Source organism: Mytilus californianus, unplaced genomic scaffold (genome assembly GCF_021869535.1).
Source record: "Mytilus californianus isolate M0D057914Y unplaced genomic scaffold, xbMytCali1.0.p SCAF_20, whole genome shotgun sequence".
In the NCBI taxonomy this organism is placed as follows: Eukaryota; Metazoa; Mollusca; class Bivalvia; order Mytilida; family Mytilidae; genus Mytilus; species Mytilus californianus.
Window position 1 is genome coordinate 11,081,706 of NW_026262669.1, and position 26,049 is coordinate 11,107,754.

The 26,049-nt window shown below is 32.1% G+C and overlaps 1 protein-coding gene across 1 annotated transcript; it reads left to right on the forward strand.

Annotated features, from left to right (window-relative positions):
- The first annotated feature begins 1,879 nt into the window (after positions 1-1,879).
- Positions 1,880-25,029, forward strand: LOC127731784 (uncharacterized). Its single transcript, XM_052240622.1, has 3 exons — positions 1,880-2,044; positions 17,325-17,703; positions 24,143-25,029. Exons 1-3 carry the CDS (start codon positions 1,883-1,885, stop codon positions 25,015-25,017), a joined length of 1,416 nt encoding a protein of 471 aa, XP_052096582.1. The 5' UTR covers positions 1,880-1,882; the 3' UTR covers positions 25,018-25,029.
- The last annotated feature ends 1,020 nt before the right edge of the window (positions 25,030-26,049 follow it).

Consider the following 26,049-nt stretch of genomic DNA (forward strand, 5'->3'; position numbering starts at 1 on the left):
AAATAAATAGACAAAAATAGACAAAAAATAAGAAAAGAATAGAGAACAATTGATGAAACAATAAGAATAGAAGATAATGAACAAAATAAACAAGGAATATAGAAAAATGGTCTAAAAATTAATGAATAGAGAAATCGAGGACCCTCATAAACGCTGGGAAATCGTTTAGAATAGAAATGTATACGTTATCAATATCTTTGAATATCTTGGAACATTGATATTCTATATTCAATGAAAAACGGCAGGACATTATCAATATCGTGGTTAGTTAAACTTAGAAATATCCGATATTTAGAATAGCCTGAATAAGACACATAACTATAAATATATAATTTCTTTTTTAATTAAAATCTATAAAAAGGGAATGCGACAAGGATATTCATATTTGTTTATTATTTACATATAGCAGAATGCTATATCTATTAATGGTATTTGTAATAACACTTGATATACATCATATTTATGACTTTTTTATTGTCATTTTATTATCTCCCTAATAATAAATAATCACACATCGCCACCACGGAAAGTATTGTTAATCATGTTGTACGTCAATATAAATCCTATTGCTTGTCCTTAATTAACTTCACATAGATGTTGAATGGATAATTTCTTTATAAATAAAAAGGATAAATGTACTTACAATACAGGTAAATTATTATCATTTCTTTCACTTGTACATATACAATATAAGGTCAATGTCAGAAAAATATAATCTTTTTTGTATGAGGCTGAGAAACTGGGGAAGGACGAGGTTTTACCGAGCCGTTTCCCAGTTTTGTGCAGAAAACAAACACAATTTTTTTTCTTCTAAAATTGACCTAATATTGTTTTTATACTGCAACTTGAATTAATACATTGACAGCTATTTAGATTGCAACACAAATTTCAAACTTATTTTCATCCCTTAATGAACCCTTGGTTTTGGAAAAAGTGATCCATGATGAAATAGACATTGCACAAAATATAGCTGTATTACTATATTTAGGAAATAAACACAACTAGTTGCAGTATAATGCATTTTATGGGGACACAATTTTACCATTTTGGTTATATGCGAAACGTTGTTGAATAATATGGGCACCTATGTTCATTTGTTTTGTCTAAATGGTTCAAGTACCAAATTTATGTCGACATATATATTAAAGCATCATAGGCGGATCCAGGGGGCCCCCCTTTTGTGGGAAGAATTTGGTTGATTATATAGGGAATCACTGATGCATGACTGGAGCCCCCCCCCCCTTTTTAGGTCATTCAGCGCCCCCCCCTTATGAACAGTTCTGGATCCGCCACTGAGCATCTTACATAATGACTTGTTTTCTATGAATTGAAAAACAAAGTCGTTTACTAACTGAATAAAACAATTTATCTGGTAATTTGAATTTGGCTCATATACAAAGGACAAGTTACTATGATTAGTTGATAGAATGGTGAAACATATATATATTCGATAAGATTAATTGATAAATAAGATTTAAAAATGTTCCCCTTTTCCTTAAACAATCATAAGATAATCGAAAAGTAAATCAGTATAGACAGAATAATAATTTTGATCGAGCCTCTTTCATTTATGAATCATGTATACCAACTGTGTCTGACAATCGGGAATAAAAAAACAACTATCAATTTAACAGAGAATTGGTGTTCTTTTCTTTTGATTATACATATTTTTAATTGTATTTTATAATTCGCTAGTATTTTTCTTACAGAGTTCCTTAACTTTTTTTGTAAATAAATGTCACGTGATAAATGTCAACTGTTTTAAATTAAAATTTTGAGTTTTATCACCCATCTATTTTATTTTTTGACAGATGACATTGTAATTATATGGAACAAAATTGATTGGCCTTTTTCGTTTTTTCTCATTCTTGGTAAGGTAACGATGACAGTCACTTGGTCTGGTTTAATTGTAATTATTTGGATTCAGAGGACGTATCAGCATGGATATCTTGCAGATCCCCCGCAGAGATCTTCTATTTGGCGGGAAAATCCAGACGCTCCTATTAATTACAATGACAATCAGCTGTACTGTGGAGGAAGGGAGGTGAGTGTTTTTTTTATATATAGTACCCCACAAAAGAGGGTCTAGATGGGGGTTCCTCATTTCTAGGAGGGGGTAGGGGGTAGGATGAAAAATTTTGTCCTGCCTATTTATTTTCCCCTCTTTTCGGTCCTGCTTTTTTATTTTTCACTCTATTCGGTCCTGCCTTTTTTTTTTAGTTTTTCCTGACTTTTTTTTTACATAAATTATCATCCTGTCTTTTTTTTTTGCAAATAATCTCATCCTGCCTTTTTTTTTACTCAAAAATCATGTCCTGCCTATTTTTTTCAAATTTCATCATAGAGATTTGAACGTGGGTTTAACCGATGGCGCGGGAAATGCTACCATTATGGTTAGTTCAGTATTCGATTTACAAACTTAGAACATCTTTTAAATGCTTTCGCCTTAATTCTTCAATCTTGAGTTTTTGTTTGTCAATTGTTCGTCTTACTAGGTTTCTGCTACCAAAGTATTTTCCGGCGTACTTTTAGTTTAGTTTTGTTTGTCTCCCTCGTGTCTTTTTTATTTTGTATGTTCTTATCGTAATATATAGCCGTGCAAATACTTGTTCCAATTGCGTTTTTCTTCAAAAATATAAGTTAACACTAATTCGTGCACGTCTTTGTTTCTCCCGTTATCATCTTAATTACGTGTTATTGTGGTCTTTTTATTTGTCTTTGTACATTTTTAACCTTTACTGTTCAGTCCATGTTTGGTATATACTTTTGGCGTGGCTCGGTATTTATACATCCCGCCATTGGGTATAGTGCTATGGTCAATTTTCTATTCTTGTCTTTCATTTTTGCTTATGTACTTTGTCTGCAGAGCGTCTATATGCCTATTAGTTTTTCTTTGTTGAAATAGTTATTTGTTTTTATAGTGATTAAGGTTATAACACAATGTTGACTGCTGTACCCCTATTTTTGATATTTTTACCTATTATGTCTGTTTGTTTTGTTCACACATTGTTGTCAATATAATGGAATTCTATGCAACTGTCATACAAGTGAGAGGTTTAGCTAGCTATTAAACCAGGTTAAATCCACCATTTATTACATAAGGAAATGCCTGTTCCAAGGCAGGAATATGACAGTTGTTTTCCATTCGTTTGATGTGTTTGAACTTTTGATTTTGCCATTTGATAAGTTCGATATTTTTGTTATTTTATTTTTTGCCATGACACAAAATCAGAACATGCACAGCAAAAAAAAAACAAAACAAAAAACAAAAAAACACACAAACACAAAGAAAAAGAACAACACTTTAATTGCTGGTCTTTATTTGCAAAGTCATAGTGAAGCCTTCAACACGGAGTAAAAAAAAACCCTCTCACCTCACTGCAAGTTTACGAGGGCCTCTAGTACGGGTCTGAGCGGAATTTTTTTCAAAAATAATTTGGATAGACTTTGTAAGACGTAACACCACCAAATCGGGCTGGGTCAAAAAAAGAACCTACTGGAAAGTAGTACATATTTAAATCAAAATAGTTCCTACGCATAGGTGTAAATATAAAACTGGAGAATATATTTCAGTAATTAAGGCATTAAAAGAAAGTTCAAGGACTGGTGATCCTTGTAGAACACATATTGACTGATAGTTTTTAATAATACAAAAATGCATGAACGCATTCTAAAATTGATGGCATATATTGCCTGTTTCTCAGATATAATTTTTTATATAGATATAAGAAGATGTGGTATGAGTGCCAATGAGACAACTCTCCATCCAAGTCACAATAGAAATAAGAAGATGTGGTATGAGTGCCAATGAGACAACTCTCCATCCAAGTCAAAATTTATAAAAGTAAACCATTATAGGTCAAAGTACGGTCTTCAACACGGAGCCTTGTTTCACACCGAACAGCAAGCTATAAAGGGCCCCAAAAATTACTAGTGTAAAACCATTCAAATGGGAAAACCAACGGTCTAATCTATATAAAAAACGAGAAACGAGAAACACTTATAAACCACATCAACAAACGACAACAACTGAACATCAGATTCCTGACGTAGGACAGGTGCAAAAAATTGCAGTTTTAGTTCTCTATTGGTCATCTATGTTCTTTAGTAATTATAATGTCTTTGCTAATTAAAATTTTGGTTTAAAGAATTCCTTACTGGCCGAAGAACACAGTTATTGCGTAATGCATTGCTTTTAGAAAATAAATACAAATTAAAAACAAAAATAAGCCTGCTCTTTTACAGTGCAGTGTACAGGTATTGGAGCAAATTATATGAAAATTATAGAAAATTTACCAGCTCTAACATAAAATATTGACATATCTAATGTAAATAGGTCTATAATTCAGTTTGACAGCTTCAGACATACTAATTTTGACCTTTTTTTTTAACTGTACCAAATCACTACTTTACCAGAAAATTCATGACTCAAATAATTTCATTTCCATACTATAAATAAAATATATAAAAAATAAATTTGGAAAAGAGGGACGAAAGATACCAGAGGGACAGTCAAACTCATAGATCGAAAACAAACTGACAACGCCATGGCCAAAAATAAAAAGACAAACAGACAAATAATAGTACAGATGACACAACATAGAAAACCAAAGACTAAGCAACACGAACCCCACCAAAAACTGGGGGTGATCTCAGGTGCTCCGGAAGGGTAAGGAAGGTGTATGAAAAGAACTGCAAGTATTTCACTGTTCACACTTTGGACTTTATTTGTAGGCAATGAAAATCAAAGGGGGATAACTGTGGCCCAGGCCGGACCTTATAACTGGGAAACCCGAAACAACCAGTCGTTTTCCCCGTTCACCACCAATCGTTAGCCATTAGATTTAAAGTAATGGCTATTTAGATAATAAAATAAAATGTATCCTTGTAACTTAAACTTATACTGGTAGAAATTGGCATTTATAATTTTGATATTAAGAATTTCCAGCGATACTTTTGTAAGAGAAAACTCCATTCTAATTATAATAATTTGAAAACAACAGAGAATCTTAAAATTATTCATATCTTTCTTTATCTTATCTAGTTAATTGTCACAGTTATATGATAAATTAATGAATTAATATGTCATATTATATAAACCAACAAGATAGATGCGCATCATATTTCATAAATGAAAAAAAATCATCTTTCTAAAAGAGAGGCAAAAAATATCAAAGACCAAAGTAATATTCAAAATCATAAGTCGAAAATAAACTGACAATGCCACGAATAAAAAACGGAAAACGACTAGTAGAAAAAAATACAGTAAAAAAAACACAGCATAGAATATTAAAGATTGAGCAACACGAACCCACTACCGACCAAAAGTAAATTTTACTAATGTTTAAGTGGAAAAGAACCATTCCCCCACATATAAAATTGAGAATGGAAATGGGGAATGTGTCAAAGAGACAACAACCCGACCATAGAACAGACAACAGCAGAAGGTCACCAACAGTTCCCGCACCCGGAGTTTTCGTTGAATTTCCCGCACCGGCGTTTTCGTTGAATTTCTTTTTTTGCCATATCGTTATCAATTTGTTTTCTGAGTTTGAATGTCTCTGTAGCATCTTTTTTATTGTTTTTTTTTAATTCCCCCGCCGTAGCGGAGGGGGCATTAAGTTTTACCCTTGTCCGTCACGTCCGTCCCGTCCGTCGCGTAAGTCCCCAAAATTGGTGACCGTTCTCTTACTTTAGTTTGCCTCAACCAAATGGTATGAAACTTATACACAGCGCCTCTCTTATACACAATGCTTATTACCACAAAACACAGATCAAGTTCAAAATTGAGCTATGCCCCTTTATAAACATAAAAATTGCTGACTTTTCGTTTTTCGTTTCCGTTTTCTAACTTAAGTTTGCCACAACCAAATGTTATGAAGCTTATACACAATGCTTATTTCCACAAAACACAGATCAAGTTTGAAATTGGGTGGCGTTACTTTCACCGTTCTTGAGTCATGCCGCTTTATAAATGAAAAATCTGTCGTTTCCGTTCTCTAACTGTAGTTAGCCTCAACCAAATGTTATTGAACAATGAGAGCACTCAAACCTGCAAGCAATTTCTAATGACAACATGTAGAAATATATGTCAATAACTTTAAAGGAAAAGAAAATGTCAATAATTTTAATAGTAAATTGACTCATGCATATTTACAAGCGGGGGCATCTGTGGCCCATAGGCACATTCTCCATTTTATTTATTTTTCTGTTTACTATTTTGGTCTTAGATCTTTAGATACATGAACAGTTGTTTGATCTTTGAGCTTATCGATTGTGACAATTTGGCTGAATAAGTTTTTTTCATTGCGGGTGATACACGCATATCAGGAGACGCCTAACCTGTCCACGCACCCAATCTCGCTCTTTTTGGCGTTTCCTGAGCGGTCGCTTCCTAATCGATTCGCGAGATTTGAACATCGGTAAAATACAGTCGCCTTATTTCAGTGCGACTTTTGTTTTGTTGTTAATTGTTTAATTATTGATCAATAGTGAATGTGTGCATATTTTATCGACTTCCGGTGTTTAATTGCAATCTGGGTATCCGCATTCCCTTTAACAGCAAGTATTCACCCGTACCGAAAAAATTCACAAACATAAATCAAATCAATAGTTAAGGAATATTTTGTCTTGCTTTCAACAGCAAAATCAGAAGCCAAACTGTATATAATCAGTTGATATTTACAGAAAAATTGATACCGTTTATGTTATTACTACCACTGGGTCGATGCCTCTGCTGGTGGACTGATAGTCCCCGATGGTATTACTAGCCCAGTAGCCAGTATTTCGGTACTGTCATGAAAATACGGATTTTGAGTTATTAAACTTTGCTGTTACAAAATGTTGGAAATTATTTAAAATTAAGGAATGTATCTCCCTCATGAAAAGGTTTGATTCCTTACCCTGCTTTGGCTTTACTTTTTTGTCCTTTTTCGTTTATAGCTCTTCATCTTTTTAATAAGCTTTGGATTTTCAAATATTTTTGCCTCGAGCACTACTGAAGAGACATTGATTGTCGAAATGCGCATCTGGTGCAGAAAAATTGGTACCGTGTATGTTATTACATATGGAAGAGCAAAATTAAACTAAGAAAAAACATACTGTCACTGCTGAGTCATATGTACAGGTGAGCCGCAAGTTTGACGAATTAAATAATCTGCTTTTTATCATTGATGACTTTTTACCCAAGTGAGTTTTTTTTAAATTACCAAGATTTCTCAGATGAGATTTAATAAAACTGTGCTTAGTTAATCAGCACTAAAGACGTGGGTATTGGCGACCCAAATGTTGGTATGATCAGTTCTAATATGACCTTAATTTGGGCTCTAAATGTCTTTTCTTCTTTCCTTGTGTTTCATCGTCTTAATCCGAATGTTGTCATCATCGTCAGACAGAGTAAAACACATAACAGCCCAGAAGTCAGCACTTCAGTGTTGACATAAACTATCATAACTGTCAGGATTATAAATCAACTGTTTAAAAAACTTTGATTTTTTTTCCAAATACTAAAGATTTTCTATCCAATGAGTAGATTACCTTAGCTTTCTTCGGAAAAACCCTTCGGACGTTTGGGTCCTCAATACTCTTCAATTTTGTACTTAATTTAACCTTTTTAACTTTCTGATTCGAGCATCACTGACGAGTTTTTTGTAGACGAAACGTGCGTCTGGCGTGCAAAATTTTAATCCTGGTATCTCTGATGAGTTTGTTTGTCATGTTTATGTCAGGATAATTGTTTATTGTTTGTTTGAATGGGGTGTTATTGTTCTTTATTTACGACTTTCAAATGAATAAACAAGGATAACAGATGATGTACAGTGATGGAAAACAAAAGTTAAAAAGACATTTCACAACAATTAAAACCTTTATTTTTCAAAATGTATTTGAAATGCTGGTAATGAGCCAGAATGTTTGTGTAAACGTTTTATGTCCCGCACTTGATCAGTGCAAAAACAAACTTATGAAACAAGCCTAGCGACTTGCATTTTAGTACATAGATTATATCCTCATGTCAAAAAGATGGTTTTATTTTTAAATACTAGTAGTGAATTTTCGTTTTGTGAGGTTCGATAATGATAAACATGTGTCAATATCATAAAGTGTGGACATGTGTCAATATCATAAAGTGTGGACATGTGTCAATATCATAAAGTGTGGACATGTGTCAATATCATAAAGTGTGGTCACATGATCTGTATATCTGATTGACATATCGTCTGTTTCAATTTGTTTTATTTTTATAGTTCATGTGGAAGGTACACCCGGGAAAACTCTTCGGACGCAAACCATTTATAAAGATTGCAAAAGGCTGATATTTTTGTTCGAGCATATTGTTTTTCTTTTAATTGTTTAACATTTCTTACCGAAATATCATGTTACTTTTATTATTCTTCCCTTAGTTTATTTATTTTGTATTTACATTGTGTCATAGGTCAAATTTATTTGTTCAGTGTATGTTCAATGGTGTTAATATATCCTTTGATTGAGTTAAGCTATTTCAGTTGATATTTTATAGTGTGTCTTTCTATGTTGTGATGTTACACTATTGTTTCAGAAAAAGGGTGAAGGTTTGGTACCATTAAAACGTTTAAACCCGCTGCATTTGTTTGCACCTGTCCTAAGTCAGGAATCTGATGTTCAGTAGTTGTCGTTTGTTGATGTGGTTCATAAGTGTTTCTCGTTTCTCGTTTTTTATATAGATTAGACCGTTGGTTTTCCCGTTTGAATGGATTTACACTAGTATTTTTTTGGGGCCCTTTATAGCTTACTGTTCGGTGTGAGCCAAAGCTTCGTGTTGAAGACCGTACTGTGACCTATAATGGTTTACTTTTATAAATTTTGACTTGGATGGAGAGTTGTCTCATTGGCAATCATACCACATCTTCTTATATCTATTCATTTTTATTTACAAACACTGGATGGGTACTAGTACATCGGCTTGTGGACTGTTAGTCTCATCGGGTATTATTAACCAAAAAGGCTATGCTGCCCAACAGACTATTTTTCATATTACCAACTTTTGACTCCGGATTATATAATTTGTCCACTGGTTACCTTGGACATCATGGTACTCGGTCAAGTAAGAGCAACCAAAATAAGTAAAATCAAACATATAATCGGTGTAATTTGAGCGGAAAGTTTACTTTCTTCCGATGATTTTGTATCAAAAAAAAAAAATTAACCAGGTAATTTCCCCCCAAAATTGTACCGATTGAAAGCTTGGTTTTACTTCTTTAGCTTGCTCTTACCTGACTTGGTACCATGATGTCCAAGGTAACCAGTCGACAAATTATATAATCCGGAGTCAAAAGTCGGTAATATGAAAATAGTCTACTGACAACATGTAAAACACACATTTCTTAATTTGTTTCTGTGAATTTAGAATTATTAGGAAATCGAGCCTCCAACTTTGTTAAGCACAGTTGTCTAAATCGACTTTCAAAATAAAATCTATTAGTTTTTATTTTGGTCACATAGGTTCTCAATGCTCTTCAACTTTGTACTTGTTTGGCTTTATAACTATTTTGATCTGAACGTCACTGATGAGTCTTATATAGACGAAACGCGCGTCTGGCGTATTAAATTATAATCCTGGTACTTTTGATAACTACATATATTCATAAGTATTTATAATTCATTTGCTTTTCAAATTTATGATTCAAAACCTTCCTGGTGGAGGTAAATCCAGAAAAATGCATGAAGTAATATTTTCACTTTCCGTTTTGAATTTTCATCGGAGTTCAGTATTTTTGTGATTTTACATAATTTTTAATTACAACATTTAAACGAACATGAGAGCGAAAAGCATACAATTAATATGTAAGGGTTGTGTCCAATAGAATTAATGAGTGTCAGTAAAAGGACATACAATTTAGACTTCAAAGTATCATTTCATTTATAAAAAAAACCCAGTTGTTGTATTCTGCCCCATCGATAGCCATTCGGGTTAAGTAATGACTATTTCAATGTTGAAACAAATGTATTCTTATAACTTATACTTGTAGGTAAATGGTATTTATAATTTTGATACTGACTTAATTTGCAAGAACCGTCATCGAGACTGCTTGTAATAAACACAACATTATTCTTATGATAATTTGAAAACGACAGAGAACCGTATAATTACTCATACCATTCTTTTCTTCACCTTGTTAATTGTCACATTTATATGATAAATTAATGAATAAATGATGTCATATAAACCAACAAGATAGATACACATCATATGTCAAATATTTAAAAACTAAACATCTTTGTAAAGAACATTGTACAAATATATTAGTAGGGTAAAACCGTTCTGTTGCAACTGCATTTATTCTTAGTTTTTGGTGGTTATTTATAGTCCTTAATCTTTTGTATTGTCTGTGTATCCTTTCATAGCACCTTTTAATCCCCATCTTCATGGTGGACTTTGTGTGGCTCAGTCGTTGGTTTTCTATGTAATGTGTTGTAACTTTGTCCTTTCTTTCCAGTTCGGTATTTTGCGTTGGCGTTGACAGTTTGTTTTAAACTTATAAAAAGTAAAATAACAAAAATACCGAACTCCAAGGAAAATTCAAATGGGAAAGTCCATTATCAAATGGCAAAATCAAAAGCTCAAACACACCAAACGAATGGAAAACAACTGTCATATTCCTGACTTTGTACAGGCATTTCCTTATGTAGAAAATGGTGGACTAAACCTGGTTTTATAGCTAGCTAAACCTCTCTCTTGTATTATACTGACAACAATGTGTGACCAAAACAAACAAATAAGTAAATATGTCAAAAATAGGGGTATAGCAGTCAACATCGTGTTATAATCTTAATCACTATAAAACAAACAAATATATCAACAAAGAAAAACTAAATGTCATATAGACAAAGCACATAAGCAAAAATGAAAGACAAGAATACAAAATTGACCACAACACAACAACACATTGAGTTCGAATGTCCATTGGTATTTTCCGTCTTTATAATGTTTTGGTGGGTGACTCATGCCAAGCAGGAATAGCTACCGTGTCGCCGCACCCAGTCTCGTTCTTGCGTGTTGCAGAGTTTTGGTAACTGGATCTCAGTTATTGTCACATTAACCGATTATGTCTGTTTTGGTTGCTCACCTAATTTTGTCAATGTAAGGAACCATAAATAACGGTCATGAAAGTGGGAGGTTCAGCTTGCATATAAAACCAGGGGTATTTTTTACGGTAGGTATTCTTCCGTTACGATGAATAGCTACAAACCTGGAACAAATCAATAGTTTGAGAATAATGAGTCTTATTTACAGATGAGCCGCACATTTGACGTATTTAATAATTAACGTTGCATCATTAATGACTTTTTGCTTAAAGGAGTTAGCTTATAAGCAATATTTCTTAGCTGAGAATTGATCAAAATGAGTTGAGTTATTCAACGTCGGACTAGGAATTATATAGTTTTTATTTAGGACTTTCAAATGAATAACCAAATATAACAGATGATATGCAGTGATAGTAAACAAAACTTAAAAAGACATAAAACAACAATTAAAAAATCTTTTATTTTTAGAATATATTTTAACTGTTGTTAGAGGCCAGAATATTTGTGGTAAATGTTTTATGTCTCGTACTTAATCAAAACAAACTTTTTTAACGGACACCGCACTGAATTTGAGTGCATTGATTATATTTTCCTATAGTGGATTCTCCTTTTCTAATTTTCTTATGATGAACTTGTGTCAATTACAATGCATTAAACTTTCCAAAGAACACAACTAATCACATTAACTCCTCTGTCGGAATAGTAATCAGACTAATACAATACCTTTAAAGTTCAAGTTTATACGTGATGGAATTGTAATTTTACTTGGGCAAAGTTGACCGAAAAGAGGGGGAGGGCATACATTAGTTTTCCAATATGTATGTCTCATTATTCCTTCAAGAAGACACATTTCAAGGTAAAAAACAGTGATATCTCATGAATTGCAACAGGTGCGTGACAACAGGTGCGAGACAACAGGTGCGAAACAGGATATTCACGAAACGGTTATTGCTGTTATTGTAAGGCCCATTTAGTTTAGCTCACAAGCGTTTTACATATATTTTGGCTTATCAACGTTTACCGAGCTTACATTATACCTTAACAACAACGAGAGAGAAGATCCCAAATGGAACACTCAAGGATCATGATTCGAAACAAATAGAAATGCCATGGCGAAAAATGAAAAAAAAGATGAAAAAGTCATCAAAACACTACATAGAAAACAAAAAAGACTGAGCCACATGAACCGCATCAAACGCTGGAGTATTCTCAGAAGACCCAGAAGGATACCCAGCTCCTGCTCCTCATACTTCACCCTTATATAATTATTCCAGAAACACTTTATTGTAATGAGTATCTTTGTGATTTCATTGTAATCAGATAATTGTGTCACAAATGAATTAAGAAAAGGGAACAATCCAAATATATAAGTCGAACAAAATGGAGAACATAATGGCCAATAGAGAAACCAGGGCTGATATGCATAAAAATACTTAAATAGTTATCAAAGGTACCAGGATTATAATTTAATACTTAAGTTAAGATTTGTTCCGAACGGACGGATTTTTCTACTTGTCCTACGATAAATTAGTACTACGATTGGATATCTGAACTTAAGTGGTTTTATGCAAATCAGCCCAGTCCACAAAACACTGCACAGAAACTAAAGATCGAGCAACATGAACCCGAAGAAAGATATGTCTTGGTGGCGTTATTTTATTTTTTTGGAAACGAACAATTTAACTTTACATTATCTTCAAAACCTTCCACTGGATATTTGTTTTCATTCCCAATTGACGGAACGATAGACGAAAGTCATACAATTTGGAGGTTAAGCGAGGTGTAAAACCTGCTTTAACACACAAGTGTCTTCGGAAAATGCTTATAGCAAGTCAGGAATATGACATTTGTTTTCCAGTCGTTTCGTTGGTAGATATAGGTAGGCATTTTGTTTTGACAGTTTTTATGGACTTCCCCTTTTTAATATACTTTGGAGTTTGATATTTTTGTTTTTTTTTACAATTTTCAGTTCTTTTTGATAATGTTTTATCTTACTATTTCGATGTATTATATTAATGTTGATCGTGTATTCTCTGTATATTTGACTTATATAAATTGATGTGAAAGGTATTTTTCGTGAACTGTAAACATGGTAAAGGGAAGACTCACAAGACATAAAAACAAAGAAGGGGAAAGTGCGCTTTAACAAAACTCAGTAGATAGTCTTGAAAAAGTTTTATAATGTTTTTTTTATTAAAAGACAAATCATTTACCCACGAAGTGATAGCATGCTATAAGATGAAAGCAAATTAATTAAACCAACATTTATTTCAAATAAAGCTGAAGTTGTCAATACTCTTTTATAACATAATGTGTGTAAACGCATTTCAGAAACCAAGGTTATAGCACACTATGCGTCAACTCATTAAAGAAACAAGGCTAATAACACACTATGTGTAAACTTATTAAAGAAACCAGGATAAAAACACACTATTTGTAACATTGTTTCGATAGGAAACTTGTTGCAATGAAATAGGTTAATTCACTGTATAATTGTATTATGCAATGAGACATACAAATTATAAAGGTGACCATAAAATATACCAGATGATCCGTAAAATTGACAACATGACCTATGTTGTACTTTTATCATGGTTATTTGGTGAGGACAAGATAGAAAGTATATTATTATGTGTATATAAAGTCATCCGAAAGTTACTATGTGTATACAAAGTCACCCGAAAGTTACGATGTGTATACAAAATCATCCGAAATTTATTATGTGAATACAAATCATCCGAAAGTTACTATGTGTATACAAAGTCATCCGAAAGTTACGATGTGTATACAAAGTCATCCGAAAGTTACTATGTGTATACAAAGTCATCCGAAAGTTACTATGTGTATACAAAGCCATCCGAAAGTTACTGTGTGTATACAAAGTCATCCGAAAGTTACTATGTGTATACAAAGTCATCCGAAAGTTACTATGTGTATACGAAGTACAAAATACAAAAAATATAATTGACGTTGAAAGTGTCTAGCTGTAAAAATAGTTCTTCTAATTTAAAAGTCTAAAAATATATTGAAGTCATTCTTTTTATTTCTATAGGTTATACGCCATCTGTATTTCCTCGATCTTTACGTTTTAAACGTCTACCAATATATCTTGTTTCATTTTATAAAGTGACGAAAGTAAATAAAACTGTTTTAATAGATTGGCAGCTTTCAAATAAGCAATAAGCCCTCAATGGGAAAGCTAAAACCAACGTTAAAGGGGGGATAGATACGATTTATGTCGATGCACCTGCTTTTGCTCCTTTTGGAGTTCATGTCATATCTTGAAACATACTTAAACTCGTTAAATCTTCGTCCGTTTAGTTGTTACAAATCCTGAATTTTAATACCATGACAAATCATATATTTTGTAAATATATTAATGTATGTATATATGCATTAGACTGGGAATTACATGTAATGGATACAAATGTTTAATTAAGATTAAATGTGCAGATGACATATTTAATGTAGTGTTGTTTTTTTTGGGTTCTTTTTATAGACAGTTTTGCAGTTTTTTTTGGTTCTTTTTATAGACAGTTTCGCGGTTTTTTTTTTGTTCTTTTTATAGACATTTCGCGTCTTAATGTACAGAATATAAAGTATTCAATTCATATCAATTTATTCTTCTAAACCAATATACTGATGTGTTGTTATTTTACATATCCTTGCTTAACAAAATTTAGTTCTTTAAAGAGTATCAATAATCAGACTTATCATAGATACCAGGATTGAAATTTTGTACGTCAGACGCGCGTTTCATCTACACAAGACGCATCAGTGACGCTCGAATCAAAAAAGTCAAAAAGGCCAAATAAATTTAGAAGTTGAAGAGCATTGAGAACCCAAAATTCCTAGAAAATTTTCCAAATACAGCTAAGGTATTCTATTCCAGGGGTAGAAAAATCCTAAATATTTCGAAAAATTCAAAGTTTTGTAAACAGTTAATTTATAGTTATGACCATATCAATGATAGTTCATGTCAACACAACAGTGCTGACTACAGGGCTGGTGATACCGTCGGGGAGAAGAACTCCACCAGAAGTAGCATCGACCCAGTTGTTGTAAAAAAAACCATCATAGATACCAGGATTGAAGTTTTGTACGCCAGACGCGTGTTTCGTCTACACAAGACTCATCGGTGACGCTTGAATCCAAAAAGTTAAAAAGGCCATATAAAGTATGAAATTGAAGAGCGATGGGGACCAAATATTCCTAAAAGTTTTTCCGAATACAGCTAAGGTAATCTATGCATTGGGTAGAAAATCCTTAGTTTTTCGAAAAATTCAAAGTAATGTCAGTACTGTAAATTCAGAAATTATTGCGAGGTTTTTATAAATGCGAATAATGCGACTGGGTGACTATCGCCATAATAAGAACTCGCATTCTGATATCTGTTACATATATCTGTATGCAGATTTTCATGATATCGCAATGATTAATCTCGCATTTTTGTCCATTCTTGAAAAATCGCAATAATAAATGCATGCAATAATGTCTGAATTTACAGTATAACAGTGAATTCTGTCTAGTTATAGATCTCAGGACACTGTCTAGTTATAGATCTCAGGACACTGTCTAGTTATAGATCGCAGGACAAACCGCATAAAAAACTCACCAAAGATACAAGGCTTATAATTGTGTAAGCTAGACTCTCGGTTCGTCTACAAAGGACCCATCATTAGCGCTTGAATCAATCGACATACGTTATACTTTGTTTAAATATTGATCGTATCAGACAGATATAAGAAGTTAGAAAGTGCAGAAAGAAATGCTTTTCTTTTCTTAGTTTAATATTTTTCCATAGTTATAGGGAGACAATCCAGTTTTAACATTTTCTGTCGGCATTTGCCTTGTATATTTTGTCTGATACTTATGAACAATTTATGCCAACTTCTTTTACGACTTGTCCGTCCTTTTTTTCATATGAGGCAAACTTCATACAAGAAATTCTAAAGGAAGGAGGAAGGAAGCTAGCATTGCCTTAACTTCACTGTCTGCTATACAGAACGAATCTATCCCACGAAATTTAGATAAAAGATACCACAGATACAGTTTAGTTTGCATCTTTTTTTGAAATTGACAATGATAATCGGTTGAGAACAAAACATTACGACAAAAGAGATAATTTCTGCTGCCCAACTGTGAACTTTCCATTCGTATATATTGCAACATTTCATCAGTCTGTGGAGAATATATCTCCAAGTTGATGCGATATTCCAGAGATTGCGTTTCCTATCATTCTGTCCTTGATATAGAAATGTTTCTAAAAAGAAAGTAATTGAACCAAAGGTTCAATATGGTAAATGGCAGTCATTCCATAGAAAATTTAAAGACGAAATCACGAGTTGATTTCAAGTTATATAAGTTTCACAGATGATGACATATATGTTTGAATTGTCGTAGCTACAATCCCGTCCTATTTCTTCGATTGTGTCATCACCAAATGAGACTCATCACTGAATTGTCTTTAATGACTAATTTTACTATTTTTTGTGTTTTTACCTTTAATCTTGAAAATTATAAGAAGTAAATAAAAACTTTAAGAACATTAAAGATCAGCAATACAATATCTCAAATAATTCGACATGCTGGCAGTCGTCAGCCGTTTCCTTATTGGAGTTGTTGCTCTTGAATGATTATTCTTTGTGCCCTTTTTTTGTTTTTGGAGGAAAAACTAAAAAAGAAAGAGAAACTGCAATAGAAGATTAACATAAAAGAGATTTTTGTCATGAATAATATTTTATTCTACAATGTTGGAAATGTCCATTGTTAAAGATGCACATAGACCTAAGCGACACAGGCTCTTAAAATCCTTTAGTTTTTATATGGAACAAAACAATAAAGTAATTACGTTACTTGGAAGCTTTGAATATCAAGAGTAACGCCATTTTACCTAGGTTTGTCTCGTTCAGGGTGTTCGCTACTCTTGTTTTGACATTTTGTCAGATATTCAGAATCCTCTAGTTTTATTCATGTAGGGCCCATAAAAATTTTGCCCGCTAACCCCTACTTTTCTTTTCATGAATCTGTTACATATAGATTAAAAAGCCATTTTTTAAAATTTATAAAATCCTTGATAGTTTGTCAGTTTTTGAATAAAGGTGCCCATGTTAAATTCAAGAAAAACCAATATACTATCAATTTATACCAGTTTTTTAAGAGGCTAATGATTTTGAAACAGAGCAGTGAGCATCTGTATAAGACGAAAAAGAAACATTATCATATCTTGATACTTTATAACGTCAAACTGTATTTAATTGCAGAATTTACGTTTACATGGAGGACGATGTGGCACATGTGGAGATCCGTATCAAGGACCACGGGAACATGAAGCAGGGGGAAAATATGCACAAGGGGTTATAACCCGGAAGTACCCATCTTATAAACGAAAGCTTCCGGTTAAGATCGTTCTCACAGCTTATCACAAAGGCTATTACGAATTTAAAATATGTCCCCATAACAATCCACATATTCCTGTATCACAGCAATGTCTTGACCAGCATCCTCTGAGGATTGTGGAAGGGAGCAAGCGATACAGAACGCGGTATTACCCACATGACACTGGAATTCATCACATGACGTTACTACTACCACGTGATATGAAATGTACTCAGTGTGTTCTGCAGTGGAGATATAGAACAGGTTAGTAATGTCATGTTCATTTTTGTGTCAATTGGGTGATGTCCTCCAGGTTACTCTTCACTCAGTAAAAAATGTCAAAATCTTGAATACGACACAATCGGTAAAATTACAGATCACACAACTATTCTGATAGCGTGTCAAAAAAACATTTGGAAAAACAAAACAGTTGTAGTCTTTTATCCCTTTTTCTTTCATTTCCTGAACAAAGATTCAACACCAGATGATATTACAAACAAATAAAATTAGCATACTGATTTACTTTATCATAAGGTAATAATAGCATTAATGTTAATCTGTACGTTTCAAATGTATCAGTAGTTCAAAAAATCTCAAGGTCACAATACAATACTAATCATTGTTTCGTAAATAGTCGCTTAAAATTTAATTGAAAGACCTACCGTAAATAGAGATAATTTCGGGTAGGAATATTTTTACCTTTTCTTTTGACATTACAAAACAAGTATTAAAATTTAGTGTATCAAACATCGGTAGTTTGTTTGATTACAGTATCATTGTTTCGGAAAAATAACTACATTCATGGTAAAATGAAATGATGAAAGTTGTAAACATGAAATCATAAATATTGTTTCGATAGCTTTTAAAATGTTTTGGACGCACTAAATTTATTACGTGTTTATTTCATTTACTTGCTCGATACAGCTGCTGGAGGACTGGGTATATTTGGCTAAGCTGTTTTTCCATTTTGTTATCATATAGCTCTGAAGGCTTTAGCGTATTCATGCATGTTTAGAATTAAGCGTTCATTGTGAGGATCAACCTAGAAAAGTGTATCAAATGCATTTAAGGATTTCGCTACTCTGTTTCAAAATAACAGGCTTTTTTAACAGACTGTTATAAATATTGGTAGTATATTAATGAAGGGTCCGTGTGCTTGTTTTCGAGATATAAGCCATTGAAAATTTGGCGGGAAATGATTCTCTCTAGATTTTTCATACATTTAACAAAGGCACCTTTTTTCTTCTCAAAAAACATTGAAAAAATAACAAAGATTTTGTAAGATTTTCAAATATGGCTTTTTGAACTATATGTAATAAAATTATAAAAATAAAGTAGAGATTAGCAGGCAAAATTTTTTAATGGCAATGCATGGATAACATCAGAGGATTCCGAAAATCTGGCAAAAATTCAAAAACAAGAGGAGCGAAAATCCTTAATAGCTCCTTACGTTTCATCGTATAAACGCATACCTGCGCATTCATCCCTGCGCATTCAAATGTTCAGGTTTGAGTGTTTCTGATGAAGGTCAATCCTTTATGTGCTTTGGACGAAAGAAATTTACAGTGTTAAGGATGTTCGCCCCTCTTGTTTTTGAATTTTTGCCAGATATTCGAAATCCTCTTATTTTATCCATGTAGTGCCATTAAAACATTTTGCCCGCAAACCCCTACTTTTCTTTTCATAATTTTATTACATATAGTTTAAAAAGCCATATTTGAAAATCTTATAAAATCCTTGTTATTTTTTCATAGTTTTTGATAGAAAAACAGTGCCAATGTTAATAGTATGAAAAATCTAGAGAGAATCATTTCCCGCCAAATTTTGAACGGCTTATATCTCAAAAACAAGCACACGGATACTTCATTTTTTTCTGCTTTTTTAGTTCCGTTATTTATATACTATCAATTTATAACAGTCTTTTGAAAAGCTTGTTATTGTGAAACAGAGTAGCGATCATCCTTAAATCATAGAACAAATAAAAAAAATCGCACCATTATCGTAATGAAAATAGAAAACCAAGAAAAACTTAATCAAATGCTCTTATTTGATCGTATTGATAGATCAATAAGTGCTTGCGGTTTTTTGTTGCAGTAATCTATAAATTTGGTTATCTAATAAGACAAATCATCAATCTGTTATATCATTTGACGTTCTGACCAGACTATTTAACATGATTAATGTACATAATTAATGTAATCAAGTTGACTGATATATTGTTTTAATGCTGAATCATATTCAACAAATGCATTTTCAATAATCATAATGTTTGAATTCCGGAAATTGAAATTTTAGGTGCATGTTTATTTTTGTTGTCGTAATACTTTATATCTAATTGAAGGCGCTACATAAATCTTTTCGGTAAATGTTTACTTTTGTTATCGTCATAGTTTATATCTAATTAAAGGAACTACATAAATCTTTTCGGTAAATGTTTACTTTTGTTATCGTCACAGTTTATCTCTAATTGAAGGCGCTACATAAATCTTTTCGGTAAATGTTTACTTTTGTTATCGTCACATTTTATCTCTAATTGAAGGCGCTACATAAATCTTTTCGGTAAATGTTTACTTTTGTTATCGTCACATTTTATCTCTAATTGAAGGCGCTACATAAATCTTTTCGGTAAATGTTTACTTTTGTTATCGTCACAGTTTATCTCTAATTGAAGGCGCTACATAAATCTTTTCGGTAAATATTTACTTTTGTTATCGTCACATTTTATCTGTAATTGAAGGCGCTACATAAATCTTTTCGGTAAATGTTTACTTTTGTTATCGTCACAGTTTATCTCTAATTGAAGGCGCTACATAAAATCTTTTCGGTAAATGTTTACTTTTGTTATCGTCACAGTTTATCTCTAATTGAAGGCACTACATAAATCTTTTCGGTAAATTTTTACTTTTGTTATCGTCACAGTTTATCTCTAATTAAAGGCGCTACATAAATCTTTTCGGTAAATGTTTACTTTTGTTATCGTCACAGTTTATCTCTAATTAAAGGAGCTACATAAATCTTTTCGGTAAATGTTTACTTTTGTTATCGTCAGAGTTTATATCTAATTAAAGGAGCTACATAAATCTTTTCGGTAAATGTTAACTTTTGTTATCTTCACAGTTTATCTCTAATTGAAGGAGCTACATGAATCTTTTCAGTAAATGTTCGTCACAGTTTATCTCTAATTACAGGAGCTATATAAATCTTTTCGGTAAATGTTTACTTTTGTTATCGTCACAGTTTATATCTAATTAAAGGAGCTACATACATCTTTTCGGTAAATGTTTACTTTTGTTATCGTCACAGTTTATATCTAATTAAAGGAGCTACATAAATCTTTTCAGTAAATGTTTACTTTTGTTATCGTCACAGTTTATCTCTAATTTAAGGCGCTACATAAATCTTTTCGGTAAATGTTTACTTTTGTTATCGTCACAGTTTATATCTAATTAAAGGAGCTACATAAATCTTTTCGGTAAATTTTTACTTTTGTTATCGTCACAGTTTATCTCTAATAAAGGAGCTACATAAATCTTTCCGGTAAATGTTTATTTTTGTTGTGGTAATACTTTATATCTAATTGAAGGCGCTACATAAATCTTTTCGGTAAATGTTTACTTTTGTTATCGTCATAGTTTATATCTAATTAAAGGAGCTACATAAATCTTTTCGGTAAATGTTTACTTTTGTTATCGTCACAGTTTATCTCTAATTAAAAGAGCTACATAAATCTTTTCGGTAAATGTTTACTTTTGTTATCGTCACAGTTTATCTATAATTAAAGGAGCTACATAAATCTTTTCGGTAAATGTTTACTTTTGTTATCGTCACAGTTTATATCTAATTAAAGGAGCTACATAAATCTTTTCAGTAAATGTTTACTTTTGTTATCGTCACAGTTTATCTCTAATTGAAGGCGCTACATAAATCTTTTCGGTAAATGTTTACTTTTGTTATCGTCACAGTTTATCTCTAATTGAAGGCGCTACATTAATCTTTTCGGTAAATGTTTACTTTTGTTATCGTCACAGTTTATATCTAATTAAAGGAGCTACATAAATCTTTTCGGTAAATGTTTACTTTTGTTATCGTCACAGTTTATATCTAATTAAAAGAGCTACATAAATCTTTTCAGTAAATGTTTACTTTTGTTATCGTCACAGTTTATCTCTTATTGAAGGCGCTACATAAATCTTTTCGGTAAATGTTTACTTTTGTTATCGTCACAGTTTATCTCTAATTGAAGGCGCTATATAAATCTTTTCGGTAAATGTTTACTTTTGTTATCGTCACAGTTTATATCTACATATAATTAAAGGAGCTACATAAATCTTTTCGGTAAATGTTTACTTTTGTTATCGTCACAGTTTATCTCTAATTGAAGGCGCTACATAAATCTTTTCGGTAAATGTTTACTTTTGTTATCGTCACAGTTTATATCTAATTAAAGGAGCTACATAAATCTTTTCGGTAAATTTTTACTTTTGTTATCGTCACAGTTTATCTCTAATAAAGGAGCTACATAAATCTTTTCGGTAAATGTTTATTTTTGTTGTGGTAATACTTTATATCTAATTGAAGGCGCTACATAAATCTTTTCGGTAAATGTTTACTTTTGTTATCGTCATAGTTTATATCTAATTAAAGGAGCTACATAAATCTTTTCGGTAAATGTTTACTTTTGTTATCGTCACAGTTTATCTCTAATTAAAAGAGCTACATAAATCTTTTCGGTAAATGTTTACTTTTGTTATCGTCACAGTTTATCTATAATTAAAGGAGCTACATAAATCTTTTCGGTAAATGTTTACTTTTGTTATCGTCACAGTTTATCTCTTATTGAAGGCGCTACATAAATCTTTTCAGTAAATGTTTACTTTTGTTATCGTCATAGTTTTTATCTAATTAAAGGAGCTACATAAATCTTTTCGGTAAATGTTTACTTTTGTTATCGTCACAGTTTATATCTAATTAAAGGAGCTACATAAATCTTTTCAGTAATTGTTTACTTTTGTTATCGTCACAGTTTATCTCTAATTGAAGGCGCTACATAAATCTTTTCGGTAAATGTTTACTTTTGTTATCGTCACAGTTTATCTCTAATTGAAGGCGCTACATTAATCTTTTCGGTAAATGTTTACTTTTGTTATCGTCACAGTTTATATCTAATTAAAGGAGCTACATAAATCTTTTCGGTAAATGTTTACTTTTGTTATCGTCACAGTTTATATCTAATTAAAAGAGCTACATAAATCTTTTCAGTAAATGTTTACTTTTGTTATCGTCACAGTTTATCTCTTATTGAAGGCGCTACATAAATCTTTTCGGTAAATGTTTACTTTTGTTATCGTCACAGTTTATCTCTAATTGAAGGCGCTATATAAATCTTTTCGGTAAATGTTTACTTTTGTTATCGTCACAGTTTATATCTACATGTAATTAAAGGAGCTACATAAATCTTTTCGGTAAATGTTTACTTTTGTTATCGTCACAGTTTATATCTACATGTAATTAAAGGAGCTACATAAATCTTTTCGGTAAATGTTTACTTTTGTTATCGTCACAGTTTATCTCTAATTGAAGGCGCTACATAAATCTTTTTGTAAATGTTAACGTTTGTTATCGTCATAATTTACCTCTAATTCAAGGGCTACATAAATCTTTTCCGCACATGTTCACTTTAATCACAATAAAAGTTAACCTCTAATTTAAGTCGCTAAACAAATTGATGGCTCTTAAAAATCTAAATTGGACATGTGAACCTTTTGAATTAAATATTTGTTTAATAGTACTGTTAGGGTTAAAAACGTTTCTGCAAGGTAGATTAGGTGAACAAAGTTTTGGTACATACTTACTTTTGTTATCGACAGCCGAAAGATACCAAAGGGATATACAAACTCATAAGTCGTAAAAATTAAATTCTCTGAAACTGACATCATGAAGATGCTTGAATTTATGATTTACAACATAGTTGTTACTTTTGGAAGTACTTTTAAAACATTTGACTTTTCTACACTGTCCACAAGTATTCCTCATTCCAAACTGAAATACAAATTGAAAGAGTTGGCCCTGTTTTGTTTCATAAAAAAGAATGGCTAATGTAGATACAAATATCTTGTCTTAGGGAGGGATACATCGTACTTTATAAAAAATCACTCTTATCCAAACAAAAATTTCTCTGAAACTGACATTATCAAGATGCTTGATTTCTTGGTTGACAACATATCTGTTACTTTTTGAATGACTTGTTTTTTAACAAACAATTGGCATTCCAATGGTAACCAATTGTGCTTCTCTTCTTGTCGACTTGTTTATATGAGGCTGACTTCATTCAGGAACTGCTAAGGAAAAAAGATAAGAAGTTGGCAGTATCCTTTAACTACACTTTCCGCTATATAGATGATGTTCTCTCACTAAATAATTTAAAATTTGGTGACTATGTTGTACGCATCTATCCCATTGAACTTGAGATAAAGGATACACCGGTAACAGTTAAGTCTGTCTCATATCTTGACTTTCATCAAAATACATAAAAATAGTTTAGAGTATAAATAAAAGCAACCATCAATAGTAAAACAAGTGTTTTCTACCTGTTCAATGTCAAATTATTCTTTGTTTGTATAAATCGATTTCTATATCGTTAGTACGGAATTATCCCTATACAAAGATTGTCATCCTTTGACTACATGCATTATTGGTTTTATAGGTAACAGCTGGGGAACCAATAGAAATGGTCATGGTTGTATCGGATGTGGTAACCAGGAGGAATTCTTGAATTGCGCGGACATACAAATTGGATATAACACCCGTAGCAAAGAAAATTACAAGAAATTTCATCATTCTGGTGACAAAAGTGACGACGATACGGACAATCGAGGCCATGACATATTGAAAAAAGCTGGTATAACTGTACTAAATCACTTCTTTTCTCCCTTTGGTTTGTATAACAATGAACTCTCGCTTACACCCCAAACGAACGAGATTTCGTCATTATTTAAACAACCAGTAAATAAAAGAAATATTTATCAAAAGCTAAAGAAATCAAATATTTCAAAATTATCTATTTCCAATTCTGGAAGGACAGACAAAAAAACTGAACAATCATCGAAGAATAGAATTTTAAACAAAGTAAATATTAGTAGACATGAAATAAAACAATCAAATATTCTACAAAAATATGAGCGAGCTGACAGTGACGTCAGTGAAGACAGTGACGTCAGTGGTGATAGTGACGTCAGTGGTGATAGTGACGTCAGTGGTGATAGTGACGTCAGTGGTGACAATGACGTCAGTGATGAAAGTGACGACATTGAAAATGTCGTAGAAAGTAAGGACATTGGATTAGATGATTCGTTAAATCTGCAAAAACAACAATCCAGAAATCCATTACCTATAACTAAGACCTCAGAAAATGAAATCCAGAACTGGAGTAATACACCGAGAATTACTGTTACTAGGAAACCTGTAGTACAACCACCACTGTCTCCATGGTACTGTTTATTTGGAGGAAACCATGGAAACGTAGAAGTATCATTTGTACCTGACCATGATTTGAAACTTTTACAGTTTTTCAATAAATGAACTAAAACAATACATGTGAGATTTTTCGTGCAATGAATATGCGAACAAAATGTGTGAACTTAGGAAATTTAGGAATATACCAACGCGTTAGAAAATAAAAAGAAACGTATGGTCGTAAATGTTAAACACCTTTCACAATTTCAAATACCTATAAACATAAGCAATTCTTGCGATACAAAATGGAGCAGCAAAAGTATCACCAGTCTTTCCCGTAATGTTGAAATAATCTTCTTGATTAATCTGAACGAGGAATATGTGTACCGTTAGACTTTAAAATGTTTTGCTTTAACACTTGAGAAAATGTACAATAATGCATCAGGAACGGTAAATGTGTTGTAACGGTTTTATTTATGGCCGACAATGAATCTAAAACTGACTAATGATATCAATAACTAATAAAACAAAAATGTCTAAAGTCAACATTCCATCTCACAAACCGTTATAACGTAACTAAAAGAGTATGATCACACACGAAGTAGGATTTAATTATACGATCTGGTTGTATTATCAAAGCTTTATTTTTATGCCTTTGACATTTTAATTTTTAATGTTAATAAGATAGATGATATTATTGAAGAGTCCATTTAGGTCCTGCCAAAAAATATATTTTGAATTTAATCCGTCATCACAAATTAAGGCAAATTTTAATAACCTATTTTTTTTCCATAATCACGAATTACAACAATCTGTGAGAAATAATTCTTTAGATAATCAATCACATATTAAATCCGTGATAACTAATTATAAAACAAGTGATAACGATTTTGATCCGTAATCACGATTTTCAAAATTCGTGATTTTGAATTCAAATTATATGTTTTTGAGGTCCTCAATGGACAATCGTTATTAGACGATTGAAGTTTAAGCACGAAAAAGATTTGTTTAGGTTAATTATCATAAATCAAATTACCAAACAATATTGGCGAGTACAACAGACCACAACAACCAGCAACACCCAACTATTACGTAAACTATACGTGCATACACAGACAATAAACAACACAAGGTCCTGACTGTCTGACATGGTACTGG

Bases quoted from the DNA above. Each gene is read 5' to 3' on its own strand.
- LOC127731784 (XM_052240622.1), top strand. From the start codon at position 1,883: ATGACAGTCACTTGGTCTGGTTTAATTGTAATTATTTGGATTCAGAGG. The intron at 2,045-17,324 runs GTGAGTGTTTTT...ATTTAATTGCAG, and splicing joins TGTACTGTGGAGGAAGGGAG to AATTTACGTTTACATGGAGG. The intron at 17,704-24,142 runs GTTAGTAATGTC...TTGGTTTTATAG, and splicing joins GCAGTGGAGATATAGAACAG to GTAACAGCTGGGGAACCAAT.